This window comes from Dipteris shenzhenensis, chromosome 14, assembly GCF_047967505.1.
Source record: "Dipteris shenzhenensis isolate YYH24624 ecotype China chromosome 14, Dip_SZ_1.0, whole genome shotgun sequence".
Lineage (NCBI taxonomy): Eukaryota > Viridiplantae > Streptophyta > Polypodiopsida > Gleicheniales > Dipteridaceae > Dipteris > Dipteris shenzhenensis.
Window position 1 is genome coordinate 13,423,333 of NC_141609.1, and position 16,709 is coordinate 13,440,041.

Genomic DNA, 16,709 nt, shown 5'->3' on the forward strand with positions numbered 1-16,709 from the left:
AATAAAGAAGAAAAAGACTCCAATCAAGATCAAAAAGAGAGTTCCGATCGGCAGGCCCTGGGAGAAATAGGATTTAGTCATCAAATATAGCACAAACATTATATTAAATTTGAACTGATTTGTACAAAGTCTTTGATATCTGGTATGATCTTGTATAAATGATTAATAAGTTGATGATGAAATGATTTGTACATTTACATAGAGTGGTGTCGTTAAATATTAAACGAACAATATATTGAAATTGTGAACAAATTGTATTAAGTTTAGATCATATGTTTCACAAAAGAAATACTTTTCATGCATAACACCAAGAGTCACTTGTTCTACTAAAAAAATTTCTATTGAATGAGTTTGAAAACATGTGGACATAACACCAATAAGTTACAAATGAGTCCTATTCATGTTTACTTGTCCATTTATGGTTTCTAAATATCTTCGATTCCCTCCATTTTCTATGTCTCTCTGCTGCAATTGAATTGTCTAGAGCTTGTCTTCGTCTTTGCTTTTGGGCTAGAAGAAAAGCAAGCTTGATTTTGGAGCTAGCAAATTTTCTTTTAGCATGCAGCCTCTGTAGTATGCCTCGGTAAAGCCATTGGAAGACTTCCTTCAGACTATTTGCCTTCTGACTCCCTCCATAGTGTTGTGTGTATCTAAAAAATGCATTACGTGCCATGTAGTGAGACTTCTCCATGCCTTGGGTAGACCAAATAGCTGGGCATCCATACTTTTTGACAAAATAGGGAAGGTGGTTGTATATGATATGCTGTAAGACATAAGAATGCATAGTAAGTAATAAAAAAAAGAGGATCACACTTAAGTAAAAGAAAAAGATAGAACCTTACCATGTAGTGAGTTATATTGCAGGCTGTCCATGCGTCTTTCATTGACTTCCCAAAATGTTTAATTGCCTCCTCAAAGTTCTTGTAATCACTCTTTGTCCATGTTACTTTGTCACAGAACATGAAGAGTTGATCAAGAGACCTCCACACCTCTGCCTTCCTATTTCGTGCTTCCCCATCTGCCTCATGATCTTTCACAGCATTATGGACTTGCTTCCACAATCCATAATTAATCTTTGAAACTGTTCTACCTTGCCTTACTTGCTTACTGTGTTTGGGTCGAGACAAGAATCTTATTGCCTTAACACCACCAATAGAGGGCTTGATTGGTACCTCCTTGCCATTGGTAGACTTTTTAAAATCCTTTGTGATTTGAACATCTCCTCCATGCAGACCTATATCGGATAACACTTTTTCCAATGCTTGAAGAGCATCCTTTCTATTTTTTTCGGGACGGAGTTTCCAAGCAAATCCAATATATAAAAATACCAATTTCTCAATAATTTGACATAGACCATGCAATGTGCAAATGTGAACATTACATAGTGGAATGTCCAGAATGGCCTTGAAGTCAGGGTCAACTTTATCTCTATTAGGTGCTCTCTTCCACCATTTTGAATCCATTACTTGAGCTGATTCTTTGCAGTAAAGACAAGGAGACTTTGAGTTGCCTCCTTTACTAATGTTATACATGCACTTAAGTGTTTTAAGATCCCCGACCATGTGCCACTCTACTTGAAAATCACCTTTTCCTACAACATGGAGATTCTCGCCTTGCACTTGTCTTTTGATTATTCTTGGTATTTCCATGTGGTAAAACACCCAATCTAGTGTTTCATGGTCTTCGGTCTTCACCTGCCAGATTATAGAAAACAAAAGTATTACTATAACAGATTTGAAAACAATGACCAAAATCAAGTATAAAACAAATAATGATCATACCTGGAACGAGCCTAAACACCATATGTGTTTCTCTGACTGCACACTAAAATACTTCGAACTCGCTTCAGTCAATGATGTATCAATTGCTCCATTCATCAATGTAATAGTAACTCTTTCCATTTTCTTTTCCTTTACAACCTGACACTCATCCAGTTTGATAACAAATTTCAAAATGCCTTTGCACTCCTCAAATGTTATTCCATAAAACTCGACCATTCTTTTTTGAAGTTGTTGTAGATCTAAAAATATATTGTTCCAAGGATCATACACAGTGGTTCCTTTAACACCATGAAATATTTCTTCAATATGGATATATTGCCCAATAAATTCATCTATACTTTCATTCAAATGACCTCTTATCCTCCACACGGTTGCTGGATTTGGCAGTAAAACTCGTTTAATCCTTTGATCTTTCAAAGTTGAGGATATCGCATGGAAAATCGAACTATATCCCTTCCTGCTAACTCCACTAACATCAAGAGCCTCTTGGATTATAGTGCCATCAACTTGATTATTGGATACAAAGTCCTCTACAACATTGCGTTTGACTGTTTTGTATTTTTTTTCCTCAATCAAACCTTTTGCTACACCACAAGAAAGCAATCCTTTCATTTGTTTAACAGGAAGAAGGTTCGGGTCCATATTTTCTTTTGCAGGCTCCAATAATTTCCTGTAGTAACAACACAATATGACTATATCATTCAGCACCTCCATTCTTATTTTGCGACAATCGACGAAATAGATATAGTCTGGAAGAGAGCCTTTTTGAGCATACAAAATGATAAATTTCAATCTAACCTTGCTTCCTGAATTCGTCGCTTGCATCCACCAGTCCCAGCCTTCAAATTTGCAATGTTTTTAATCTTCCTGCTACGTAGTCTGTCTCCAAGCATGGTTCTCTTCTTTCTTGCTCTTGTCAACTCTTTTTTACTCTTTGAATGCTCCTCAATTTCATTCTGCAACTGCTGCTCCAATTTTGCACGAATGGCTATCTCCTGCATCTTGGCCCCCTTTTCTTGTAGGTACATCATTTTATACGTTTCCGCAAATGCAGCCTGCGCTGAAATATAACCAAGAAGTCCATTTTGTCCATCGCCGGCAAACCTCAGTAATGTGGTGGGATTGACAAATAGAGGTGTAGATTTTTTTACTTGACATTTTGGATATATGCTTCCATCGCACCATAAGTCAATATGTTGAAGCCCTTCTCTTCTCATATTTTCCCGCTGTTGAGCATTCAGCACTGTATCCTTTTGTCTTTTTTGTGCTGGAGCATATTGTTCTTCTAAGTCGATGTGAAGATGGTGTAATCGCTTCTTCTGAGATAGTGACTCACTAGTATCGGCCATTTTTTGTGCTTCTCAGGTTGCAAAGTTTGTTTTTCAATCTCATAGTCATTTTGTAACATGAATCGTAGAAGTGTGGCGGTATCCATGTGAATATTTTGAAAACTTGCAATCACCAAGTTCAGTGATGGACTCTTTATGAAAGGCCTGCACACGTCGGCCAAAGAGATGCAGAATCTTTGGTAAACAAAAAAAAATCTAAGGAGATATTTAATGCAAAATCGTGTTAGTCAGACAAAAGATTATCTTATTCCTTTTTGAATTGACAGTTCTGTAGTCCTTACTGACAGTTCTGAGCCACGTTTCTGTATTTTACTATTTTTGAGGTCTTTTAGGAGAGAAATAAATCAAAAAATAGTGAATTTCTTACAGGGCCCCAAAATGAGTTCCCTTTTTCCCTAATGAATCATGCAAAAATTATCATTCAATTTCTTTTCAATAGAGCCTTAACTGAAAGAGCCTCATAATCCGAAGCCACCAGTGCTTTTGTGCATAGATGCACTCTTGTTTCTTAGGATACGAACATATCTAATGTCACCCTATTTGTAGCTAGTCGATCTAAGTTGTGCATCCCTTTCACTTTTGTAGGCCATTTCTCAGGTTAGAGAGCATTGTGTCTTGGGCGTGCATCTCCCAAGGTGTCTAAGTTATGCATCTCTCTTTTGTAGGCCATTTCTCAAGTTAGAGAGCATTGTGTCTTGGGCGTGCATCTCCCAAGGTGTTGGTAGGGTTGTCACTATGAATTTTAGGGTGTAGGCTAAAGATTATGGAGACTCAAGATTGGTATTCACCTAAATGACCTGATGTTTCTGCCTCAAATGCTCCCACCAATTGTGAGACATGGCTCGTGTTCTTTGCTCCGATGGCAATGATTGAATGCGTGCATCTGTAACCTCCCATGCAAGGAGTCTTGTTTCTTCTTGTTGCTTCTCCCTCTATAAACATTTCAAAAGTGTCTTCCATTGCCATTTCCATACCATGCCATTTCTTTCCTCACCCTATAATGTGTTGCTTGTACCTTGACCAATCTTTTCAGCTTTCCTATCTCGTAGCCTCTGTCTACTTCTCTTGTAAGCCATGATAAGTTGCATCTTGCCATTGATGCCATGGAGAATGATCAATGAACCACCACCAGAACAAAGACCAACTAGCTTGTGAGGCGAGCAAAGAATAGAAGACAACTTACTTGAGTAAAGAAGATAATGCCAAATCAAATGAATTAGGTCACATCAATATGACGTTACATGGGCAGGTTGCAGGATGGCAGGAGGAGGATGCACTTTAATATTTAAATATTTGCAGGTGAGAGGTGATATGTTTCAAAAGTACACAGGGATAGAAAAATTTCAGCCATTGTTATTTCCTCCCTTCGGCGATAGATGTCAACAAAATTGGATATATTAGCTACCCTCAAGAAAGTGCAATGTGTCCCAAATTGCTTCAAAACATACAAATAGGCGGAAGGACACATTATCACGTTTGATGCTATATAGATTGATACTAACATCATATAGTAGGTTTGAGATTTGGTAGCATTGTAATTATTGACGTGTTCCTCCCTCATTGGTAGGGCCAAACTAGATATACATGCATGCTTCTCACCTCTTATCACATGGGGACCATTTTTCAATCACCTCAAAGTAATCAAATTAAATGCATTGTCAAGAAAACATATACTCAGTTAAGGGCTGCCATATAATGTGCAAAGAGCATATCTAGCTTTGTAAGGTCTAGTATACTCTACTACCTTTTCTTCTTTCCTTCAAGTTTTAGAGGAGTTTGTAGATGTATGTAATACATTTGTTTATGCAAGTACTCATTGAAGGGTAACTACTTAGTCAATCTCTATGTGACTTTTACAATAGGCTAGAGTTGTACAAAGAAATAGATCTTTAATGTTGAGAAGAAAAGAGTAACTTATAAATATTTTCCTTCTCCTCTTACAATAGGATCAAGTTGCACAAAGAAATAGATCGCTAATGTTGGAGAGTATAAGAGTAACTAATACATATTTCTGATCTCCTTTTTTACTCTTTAATCCCTTGTTGATTCTTGAGTTTTTACAATAGGCTTATAAACTAGCCGTATCAACTCACATAATCCAAAAAATAATCAAAGGAGTCAAGTCCTATGGTGCAATTAGATGTTATGTAGTCCATACTTTGATGAGACTTGGACATAAATCTAAATAATAGGAAAGGTGTCCCAAGGCATCCACTACTAGGAAAACTTGCATAAATCTCTATTATACAAGTCCTATATTCCTTTCAATTCATAAAACACATTTTGCATCCGAATCGAATAACCCCTTATGTTGGACCCATGTCACATAATTCCATATTTTTAAGCACACCCCTTCTAAGGTGGCATAAGCATTGTGAGATACATCAAATACATGATACGAAGAGGAATTACATTATGAGGAACTATGTGTTTGGGTTTGCAAGGAAACTAAGTGAGAGTATGTAGTATTGGGATTGGCAAGGAGTTCATAATGGGAGCCTTGCTCGATAATGGCACCATCTTGTACCACGGCAATAATGTCAGCATTAGAGATGGTGGAAAGACGGTGTGCAATAACTAGCACAGTGCGTCCTTTCATGAGCCGCTCGAGTGCCTCTTGTACCACTTGCTCTGACTGGACATCAAGTGCACTTGTGGCTTCATCTAGCAACAAGATTGGGGCATTCTTTAGAACTGCACGTGCAATGGCCACGCGTTGCTTTTGCCCACCAGAGAGTTGCACACCACGCTCGCCCACATGTGTGTTGTACCCCTTAGGTAGTGCACTAATGAAGGCATGTGCATTGGCAACATTGGCAGCAGCATGAACATCTGACTCACTAGCGCCTGCATTGCCATACAATATGTTCTCCATTATTGTGTTCCCAAAGAGTGCAGGCTCTTGCTCCACGAGCCCCACATGGCGTCGGTATGATTGTAGGTTGTATGATCGGATGTCGACACCATCCACCCTGACCGAACCAGCAGTGGGGTCATAGAACCGCTCCAACAGGGCAACGACGGTACTCTTGCCACATCCACTGGGGCCAACGAGAGCAAGAGTCCTCCTAGGAGGCACCGTCATGCTGAAGCCTTTGAGGATAGCCACGTGAGGTCGAGAGGGGTAGTGGAAGTCAATGTGACGAAGCTCAACCTCACCGATGACATTGATGAGGTGTTGGAGGGACAGGTCATCAGGCTCGATGTTAGTGTGTCGGTCGATGATGTGGAATACCGACCTAACAGCTTGACTGCCCTTGACGAGGTCAGGCACATGGGAGATAGCTCCACCAATGGCAATGGCAGCGATAGCGAAGACAAAGTAAACCTTGAGGATGTCGCTAGGGTTATGCCCAGAAGCCAACAGTGTAGATCCATACAACAAGGCCACCCCATATGAAGAAAATAGCAAAAGTTGAGAAATCCCAAACGCATGTCCAGAAATCTGACCCCTTAGCCATCCCTTGCCTCCCACCTTTCTTAGCTCTTCCTCGAATAGCTTCACCACCTTTTCTTGTGCATTGAACGCTGTTACCGTCCTTATGTTGCCTATTGCATCTGCCGCTATCATGCTTGCCTTCCTATGTACCTTCTCCAAATTGCCAGAATATCCTTGGATAAACACCCTCTGCAAAGCATTCAAAGAAGTCTTTCTTAGCTCATTGATGCCCAAAAACCTTATGATTGAGTCTTCGCAAACAATCCATGTAATTGCCAGAATAGAATGCAATGCTCAGTGTATCATTTGAATCCAATTATAAATGCAGAGAAGTAGAACCTAATGGGAAGAGATGTTTGTATGAATGCAATTATATCCTTTAAAAGTGCAAAGAATGCAGAACTTGACGGGACGAGCTATTACGGGACGAGCTATTTGTATGAATTCAATTATATCATTTGAACTCAATTAGTATGATTCACTATATCAATTGTACTCGATTATAAATGCAATATAACGGAGAACTTAATGGGAAGAATAGTTTGTATGAACCCACAAAGCTCGATGTTACCTGGGCCAACGATGCCACAACCACCAGCGGAGTCAAGGAAAGCCCCACAGCTGCCATTCTCCAAGACAGGGAAAATGTTATAATGCACATCACGATGAGTACGGTGCCGTTCTCCAAGAACAGGGAAATCCTATCTCCAACTGCAGCTCTCACATGGGTGGCATCCATAGACAAACGTGCGCTCAATTGTGCGCTGCTGTTTTCTTCTTTGTCGAACCAAGAAACCTCATTCCTCAACATTGCTGAACGACACAGGCATACATATCGCCATATTATCAAAACATCTTGTAACGTTTAGAAACGTGAAGAATGATCAAGAAAAATCTTATGTGTGGGTTTACAAAGTTTAGCTCACCTGTAAACATCTTTTCGCGTATACGCTTGGTTAAATTCTCGCTGGCATAACCCCAAAAGTACTGCTGAAGCATGTTTCCGGTCAAAGCACTTCCTGCAAGTAAGGTGAGGTAAACGGCATACAGTTGGATTTCATGCCTTAGATGTTGATGATCAGGATAGTAATAGACAGTTACTATATTTGCCAAAAGCAGCGCAGTGATTGGGTTCACCATTCCTGCTATTATGCAGCCTAATGAACCAAGGAGGGCATGTGGCCATTCTGGTGCATTGAGTCTGAGAATTCTAAACATTTGTGCAGCTTGCACGTTGGATGTTTCTTGGTCATTTATAACTTCTTCGAAAGGTATGGTTCTCTCCAAACTTGTAGAGGGAGATGGCACTGAGATGGAAAAACTTGTCCCAGGAGATACCAATGAAATCGAAAAACCAGGTGACAAGCCTTTCCTGCAAACAAGAATACATGACACTATTGAAATTTAGGATCTTAAAAAACTTGCCTTATATGCAAACAAACGAACAAAGGATAATTTGACACATGCAGTTGATGGCCATCTTAGCTTGTACAAGTCCATTCAGTTCAAATTTGAAACTAAGTTACAGCACCAGAATCACCTGGAAGTAGAATGAGGAGTGGATCTTCTAGACATGCTTCTTTTGATAGATGGAAAAGGAGATCCTGGAACTTGTTTAGACATCTCTTGCAGCTTCACGAATTTGTAATAGGATCCATTTTCTTTATTGGACATGAGTTCTGAATGTGAGCCATTTTCCACTACTCTTCCCTTTTCCAGCACTACAATTGTGTCAGCATGAGAGATTGTGGAAAGTCTGTGTGAAACAACAATGGTAGTTCTCCCAACCATGCAACGATCTAGAGCTTCTTGCACCAATTGCTCAGATGAAGCATCAAGGGCACTTGTAGCTTCATCTAAGAGAAGAATGGATGGGTTTCTAATGATAGCCCTCGCAATTGCAATTCTTTGTTTTTGTCCTCCTGACAATTGAATTCCTTTTTCTCCAACCTATGTAACAAGTAGTATGGGGATAAAATATAAACAAAACAATACTCAATCAAGCATACTCATCTTTTAGGCATGCTGAATCTATTTTTTATTGTTATGGCATGCATGCATTATTTTTAAGTCTCATCTCACCTTGGAATTAAATAAAAAGAAAAGTAGTAAATACCCGAGTTTCATAGCCGTCAGGTAACTTTTCGATAAATAAGTGTGCATTGCAAATAGATGCAGCTTCTCGTACTTGTTCAAAGGATGCATCTTCTTTCCCAAGCAAGATGTTCTCCATTATAGTAGTTGCAAATAGGATTGGTTCTTGGCTAACCAATCCTAATCGTTGCCTCAACCATTTCAACTCCAGACTTTTTATGTCATATCCATCAAGGATCACGTTTCCTAAAATGAAAAGTTGTAAGAATGAGTTCCTTAAGGATAGAAAATTGTTATGCCTTTATGTTCTGAGTGTAAGAATGAGTTTCTTTAAGGGAGACAAATAGACTTATGTTCTTTCAATTCTATAACCAAGTCTTATGTTCTTTAATATACACAGAGTCTTTCAATTCAAAAGTCTTATATTCTTTAATATACACAAAGGGACATTTGGATCTTTGAATGTACAATTGTCATTAAGCATGAGATACATACCACTAAGAGGGTCATAAAAGCGTTCAAGAAGGGATATGATTGTGCTCTTCCCTGATCCACTACTTCCAACAATGGCAAGAGTCGTTCCTTGTGCTATCTTTAAGGAAAATTTTTCAAGAATATGTATTTCAGGACGAGAGGGATAGCTAAAGTACACTTCTTGAAATTCAACACTCCCTTGTACACTAGGCATTTTCTCTTCATCCATACTTGGATTTCCTGTGCTTGTGTCGGGTATATTGTCAATCATAGCAAAAATGCTCTGTGCTGCACCTTTTGCTTGCCCAAAACTAGAAAAGCTAACGGCAGCTTGTCCTAGGGATCTGCATAAGAAAACTCTTTAGTGTGATTAAAAATTGAGGCTAACTACTTACTTGCAAACAAATTCAATCATTATACATATATGTGTGTTTGACAAAATTCTTGCTGAGGTCATGAAGATACTTACAAACCACCAACCACCACAACAAATATGGTGCAAAGCACTGGGGCGCCTTTAGCTTTATCATGAATCACAAGCACACTTCCATACCACACCAATAAGGAGAAAGTACCATAAATTGTTGTAGATAAGATGCCAACTCCAAATCCATTTAAAAGTGCAGCCTTATGTCCCAAATTCCTGGCCTGTATAATTGCCTTTGAATATACCTCAATTTCCTTCATCTCACCCACAAAAGAATAAACAGTGCGAATTTGTCCGAGGGCCTATTTGTAAATGTTGTATTAGCCCTTGAAATTCAAAGATTAGCATGCATTTTTGCATTTATAATTTTGTGAACTTATTATGAACTCGCAATTGGAATACATTATGGGTGCTTTGAATATGCAGCCCTAAATTTTTAATAGATCACATGGCATTCATTATCAAGCATGCAATTATTATATTCTTGCTCAAAATAAATAGTTACCTGCTCTATAATAGTGCCAGCCCATCCATACACATCTTGTCTTTTTGAGCTAATTTGAGCAACCATGAATGTATATATTGCTCCAGCTATAGCAATTAGAGGCACTATTGCTAATGTTACAAGTGCCATTTCCCAGACTGAGATGAAACCTATGAGAAGTCCTCCAATGAATGTAGCAAAATATTGTATTAGATTTCCCATCTGCAAATAGAAAAAAACATTATAGAGGCAATCATTAAAATGAAATAAATCATAATTCTTACTTCTTATAAGATTGATGTACACCTTAAGAAACTTAAATGAAATCTTTAGTACTTCTATATTTAAAGTATAGAAGTAGTGTGAGGGTCATAACCTTTTCACTAATGGCAACTTGCACTAGTATAGTCGAATTAGAAACACTCTCAACCAAATTCCTTGTCTGCAAACTAAGGTCAAATTGCTTGATATCTTGCCTTAGGATGGATTCAATGTACTTTGACCTTATTTTGAATGCTTGGCGCTCCCCTGTATATGTCCAACATGATACCTCTGCATCATCTTGCAAACATTAATAGCATCTCTATCTATGTATTTGTCTCAAGTAGCACAATATAAATTGACACATGTATTAACCAAAATTAAGTATTAATTAGTAACAAAAAATTTTCTCTCCCCCAAAAGACCAAAGTCAAAAGGTGCTACTACTATAGAATGCATTATTTAAGAACTTTAAAGTTTAGCAGTCTCCCAAGTATGCTCATATTGAATATTCACTCTCAGTAATATAATTGCAAGGGAAATTTATTCATTAAAACCATGTCAACATCAAGAATCTCTCTTAGGAATTAGGTTTATCCAATCAAGAAACTATTTGGGACAATGCCACAAGTACTAACGGACTGGCATGCACTTAACAAATTGGAGACAGGCTCACAATAAAGTAGAAAATCCCATGCATTCATTAGATTTGTTTAATGACATGATATTTTGTCATTAAAACAGCGAGTCATGAAAAATGACGAGTCATGAGTTGTCGTTTGCAACAGGCTATTATGATTTTTCACTAGCCTTATATATTGATCAATTTTACAATCTTTTGGAGACATTAATGAGAGCTATTTTCATAACTTTTATAAAATAAGCATAGTTTCAAACATCTTTTGAAAAATGTACATATTGCTAATTGAAAGATGAAAAAGTTTCTACTTTTCACGTCGAATGACAAATTGGAAAAAACAAGATCAATGATATGATCTAATATTCTTTGAAATTACTAATAATTCATGCATGTCTAAGTGAACTATAATATATTCTTTACTTAGAATTACAGAAATGTGCTTTTTCTTCTACAAAAACTTCATCCCAATCATTGAAGTTCATCCCAGTCATTGAATAAGAGAATACATTTGGTGTTAAGATAAGTAGGTATATGTTGTCCATAGCTAAAAAGAGGCTTCTTGAAAGAAAATATTTTGATAGATGTAGAAAAAAAATGAACAGTCAAATTTTAGATGATTGTGAGTAGTACAATTTAGTGGTTTAGTTTATTTTGATCCAAAGATGAATTATCAAGATGAAAACAGTTACCCGTTTTAAAAATAATGTAAATCTAGATTTTGGAATCCATTTTGTTGACCAAGTTGAATGAATATAAATTTTTATCAACAAAACAAACTCATCATCCAAAAAAAGGAAAATTTCGAACATGAATGAATGCAAATTTCATTCCATTAGAAGGAAACAAATTTCGTCACATAAAACTTTCATCGACGAAAAATTTCCGTCAGCGGATTTTTTTTTTCATCAACAGGAAAAACATTTGTTAATGAAATTTTTTTCCATCGATGAATTTTGGGATTCCAGAATCGGCATCCCAAAAAATTTAGTCGATGGAACTTTTTTTCTGTCAATGAAATTTGGGATTCCTGAATCTTGCTGGATTCTGAAATCCCAAAATTTATAGACAAAAAAATTTTCCATTGATGGATTAAAATTTTTGTAAATGGGAAAAAAACTCCACCGATGGATTTATCGATGGAACATGAAAAAGTTTTTTGCCTGATATTTTTGTTCATTCATGAATCTAAATTCATCTTTTTTTGTATGAAAATTTTGTTCTATTGACAAAACTTTTCCTTTTCTCAGACAAACTTGTTATTATGTTCATGCTTGTCAACATTGTGGATTCCATAATCCAAAATTTTATCAATTTTTCAAAAAGATAATTGCTAACATACTCGCTTCCAAATCTAGCCATTTTAAACTAAAAACTACATTTTTTAAAAGGCTAGATCTCTCAATCGAACCAATAGACCGAAATAGAGTAAATGATAAATTGTACTAATCACGACTGTTTACAAATTGATTGTTTGAGTCGTTGGGCGTCTATCTAAATCTAAAGACATGCTTGCTTTGAATAAACCTCTTTTGTGGTCATGGACTTCATATATACCTACCCATCTTAATGTCAAAACATATTAAAATTCAACCATTTGATCAACTATTTATAAAAAAGAGAAGTTGTTTTGTTAGACAATGCACTTAAAGTGTTTCATTAAATTGTATTAGATCTTAACGTAACATCATTTTACCAACTATCAATTTGTGGATAGCACGCTATGTGCAATAAGTATTCTGGAAATGTATATTGGTACACAACTTATCCATGAGTGCAATGTTGTTACTTATGTGGAAGTCAATTCCTAAAAAAAACTTTCAATCAATGGACTTAAGGGAGCATATCATCTAGAGGTGCTTAAACAATGTGACAAATTTAAAAAAAATGGAATTCATCAATGTGTGGACATGCTTGATTTGTAAGATGTACGAATCCTTGTATATGGATTTGAGTTAAAAATATATGGGCACTTGCATGGAAAACAATTGGTATTTTAAAGCAAAAGCTGTAATGACTCCTAGTTGAATGAAGCAATTTCTTCTTCTTTGTAATTTGTCGTGTTTTTAAATTAAAGAAGAGAACACTTTTTTCAATTGATAATACTATAAATTTTTGGGTACTGGAGTAAAATGTAAGTGATATTTTATGCATTCTTTTTTCATAAAAGTACTAGTTTTTTAAAATGTTTGATATGAAGTGTATATTTTGTCCTATAATTTTGAAAAAATGCACATTTGTTGGGCTTTTTTCCAAAAAACGGAGTTGACTTGTCGCTTGCGTAATTTTGTTGTCATTTTTTATGACTCAGTGTGTTCATTGGCATCACATTAGTGGGTACCAACTTTACACACACCACACATTTTTGCCAATCATTATCTCAAAGCATGATCTAGTGTATCCAATCACATAATTACTTTGGAAGTGCATGTCAATGGGCATTGGTAGGTTGAGAAATGCAATCATTGGACGGATCTTTTTAACTAAAAATAAAAAATTGGTTGGTATGCATTATGGCTTGCAAGCCATTGTTTTTTATTTTTAAATAAAATATTGAATATTATTAATGGGGAGTAAGCCCCAGGCCTACAAAACCCTACCAATGTCCATAAGACAATGGCTTACCAAGGGATAGGACAACTCCACTATCTTGGCAATGTCTAAAAGACCACATTTAATAGCACTTATCCGTGAAGCCAAATTGAGAATCCTCCCAAAAAATAAGATGATGCTTAATGGAGCAACAAACTACTCCTCCAATGAAGGGCCAGCAGGCCTAAAGGGTAGATGAATATCTAGCCGCATCACCTAAGATCACTAGTTTCTAACTGCCACTGATGTAAAATTTCACCATCAATCCTACTAATCAAATTATCGTTGCATCCAACCTTCATCAATTGCCCCTTGAAACGGGACAATGCCACATCAAATGTTGGATGCACTCTACAACATTAACATTCCCACGCAGAGCATACATCGTGTTAACATGAAACCTCCTCACCAATTTTGCTCGTACAAGTAGGCACTAGTTGGAAATTTTCCATAGAATGAAATTGTACCACCCCACATTACATTTCTGCCACACCTCCTTAAACTTGGCCTGCCATGAGCTAGGGGACTAGCACAACCCCCATTTCTTATTTAGATAAACTCCCACTGACTTCTCCTCTACTAATCTTCTATAAACAACCTTAGCAAAAGTCGTTTTGAGATGATTTTTTCCCAAATACCAATGTAAGTCCCTCCTGCTTGAGGCTTGAATGCAATTAGTCAGTTGGATCAACATATCAATTAGTCAATGCAATTCAATGAAGGCCATCTCATGAGTGCTCAACAGAAACTTGCAACTCATGTCTCCAAGGGTCCACTAGTCCCTCTTCTTAGAATCCTCTATCTGCCCCTAATATATCAAAAAATGTTGCGAGTACAAGAGATGTTAAGAAAGGCCAATGATTGACCATTTATCTAGACTTCCTTTCTCCACCAAATACATTCATTCAAGTTGGCATCTCCCTTGAATCCCCCTAATCGTTTCCACAAGCTGCTACCAATTACAAGCTTCCAAGCAATAACTAGACTAGAGATCAAAGTAGAACCACAAGTTTTTGTTGGAAAATCAATAAATAATCTCTCATGCCATTTGAGGCCCTTCCAAGGTTTGACTTATAGCTATTCCCTCTTTCTATAAACCAATGGGTGAGCTCAATCCGTGGACCCGTATCCTTAAAAACATGGGGCAACCATTTGCTAATTAAGGTTGTATTCTTAACAGAAACATCTAGGATACCCAATCTAGCCTGCTGTTTAAAAACTTTCAACACATCCAAGGGAGCATAATGCATCCGTATTTTTCCCATTCTAAGAAGGAATTAAACAACTTTTCAATTTTTTGCCATTGCGAGTGCAAAAAATTCCACATAGAAGCTATATAAGTTGTAGTGGCTGAGAGAACATGCCTAATAATCAATGCCATGGCATTCAAGCCGAGTGATAAACCATGCTAGCTTCTCAATTTGGAATAGATTTGGTCCTTGAACCATTAAAATAGTTTCTTTAGTGGGAGCGAGGAACCTAGATAGCATGCCACCTACCCATGAGGGATCCATTTGACTGGCATATTACTCACACACTCAAGCAAGTCATCCAAAGAAGTTCTAACAGCAAAATACTTTTGCCAATTGCATACTGAACTGGAGGCTTGATGAAAACATGAGACAATCTTCCTATGCAAATCACTACTCATCTGATCCTCCTTACAAAATGCCATTAAATCATCTACGAACATTTGATAATTGAATTGACTCCTGAGGGAAATCACACTCCTTCCAATCTTCCTTTATGAAAAGCCACCTTTATAACTTATGGAGAAGAGCTATAGATGTGATGGAAAATAATAAGGGAGCCATCGAGCATCCTTGTCAAATAGACCTTGTCAAATTAAACAACCTTAAAATACCACCATTGATGCAAAGCACTGTAGAGGCATTGCTAAATAACATGGCTACCATCCTAATAAAAGATTCCCCAAATTCAAGCTTCTCTAGAACAGCTAGAATAAAATCCCAATGCACTCAATCATAGGCCTTATCGAGTTCTAAGCCAAATAAGATATGTTTTTTATTGGTGACATAAGCATAATCCATCATTGAACTGACATTCAAGATTGTGTCAAATATATTCCTACCCTTCATGAAGCCAGTTTTTTTTTTGCATGCACATCTCTTGAATACTAAGAGCCATTAGTTTTGCAATCATTTTGTTTGATGTGTTGAGCATGGTCATCCCCCACCTGTAAATGGCTCTGTCTCTTTGGAAAGAGCTTTATCCACCCAGTATTGACATCAATGGAGGGTGATCCTTTTCTATGTTGGTGCATTTGCTATATCAACCAGGTCTTTTCCTCCCAAAAATGAGCATAAAACTCTGCTGTGAGACCATCTGATCCTGGAGCCTTCTCTTTTTTCATCTTGGATAGGGCGTCCGAAAGCTCCTCTAGAGAGAACTTTGTGCTTAGTCTCCTCCTTTTTGAATTTGAGATTTTGGACTCAAGGCCCTTAAGGGAATCTGAAATGTCATGAAACCACTCCACATCTTGATGCACTTGAAGGCCCAGTAAATTGCTCAAATACTTCAACAAAATACTTGCAATGTTCCGTAATTTCATCTCGATGTTACGATCATGATCCATGACTCTATCTATACCTTCCCTTTGATGCTTTCTTTTAACAATTTGAAACAACAACTTCGTAGGAAAGTCCACCATCTTGAGTCAATTCTTGTCGGCTACAAATTCTAGCCCCATCACCATGTTCCAATTCTCTAGATTAAATGTAGTAATCTAGCTCAAAAAGAAGCACGGCTATATAAGGGTCACTAGGTAACTCATTGAGACATAATCTGAGAGCAGTCCAAATTGCAAATAGATATTTCATCCTCCACTTATTAGCCATGTAATTCCTTTCCTAGGTTTTGGCCTCGAGAACCACTGCTCTAATTGGCTAGTCCTATCTTAGGCTACTACAAGGATCCTTAAATAGGCAACTTATACGCTTCCAAACAACCCTGATATGGCTACAGAAAACAAGAGATGATAGATATATGTTGTTAAACTTAAACGGGATATCATACAATCTCTCAGCCTTGAGGGGAGTACCAAAGGAATAGAGGAGAGGTACATAGTCGAAAATGTTTACTAAGCATTCTCCTTTCACAGGGGAGTGCATCCACCAGGCTTCTCTAGACACATACAACTTGTCTAGCTTG

At 37.2% G+C, this 16,709-nt stretch overlaps 1 protein-coding gene across 1 annotated transcript; it reads right to left on the reverse strand.

Annotated features, from left to right (window-relative positions):
- Positions 1-5,543: 5,543 nt before the first annotated feature.
- Positions 5,544-16,134, reverse strand: LOC147894213 (ABC transporter B family member 1-like). Its single transcript, XM_087384691.1, has 10 exons — positions 15,882-16,134; positions 10,425-10,600; positions 10,070-10,270; positions 9,607-9,866; positions 9,159-9,481; positions 8,686-8,909; positions 8,143-8,519; positions 7,496-7,941; positions 7,243-7,382; positions 5,544-6,758 (listed from the first exon to the last, which is right to left on the reverse strand). The coding sequence occupies exons 1-10, from the start codon at positions 16,132-16,134 to the stop codon at positions 5,544-5,546; spliced, it is 3,615 nt and encodes a 1,204-aa protein (XP_087240817.1).
- Positions 16,135-16,709: the final 575 nt, after the last annotated feature.

Excerpts from the sequence above, each read along its gene's own strand:
- LOC147894213 (XM_087384691.1), bottom strand. The coding sequence starts at position 16,134 with ATGGATCATGATCGTAACATCGAGATGAAATTACGGAACATTGCAAGT. Across the intron at positions 9,482-9,606 it reads GTTGTGGTGGTTGGTGGTTT|ATCCCTAGGACAAGCTGCCG; the intron begins GTAAGTATCTTC and ends TTTCTTATGCAG. Across the intron at positions 7,383-7,495 it reads ACGCGAAAAGATGTTTACAG|CAATGTTGAGGAATGAGGTT; the intron begins GTGAGCTAAACT and ends TGTGTCGTTCAG.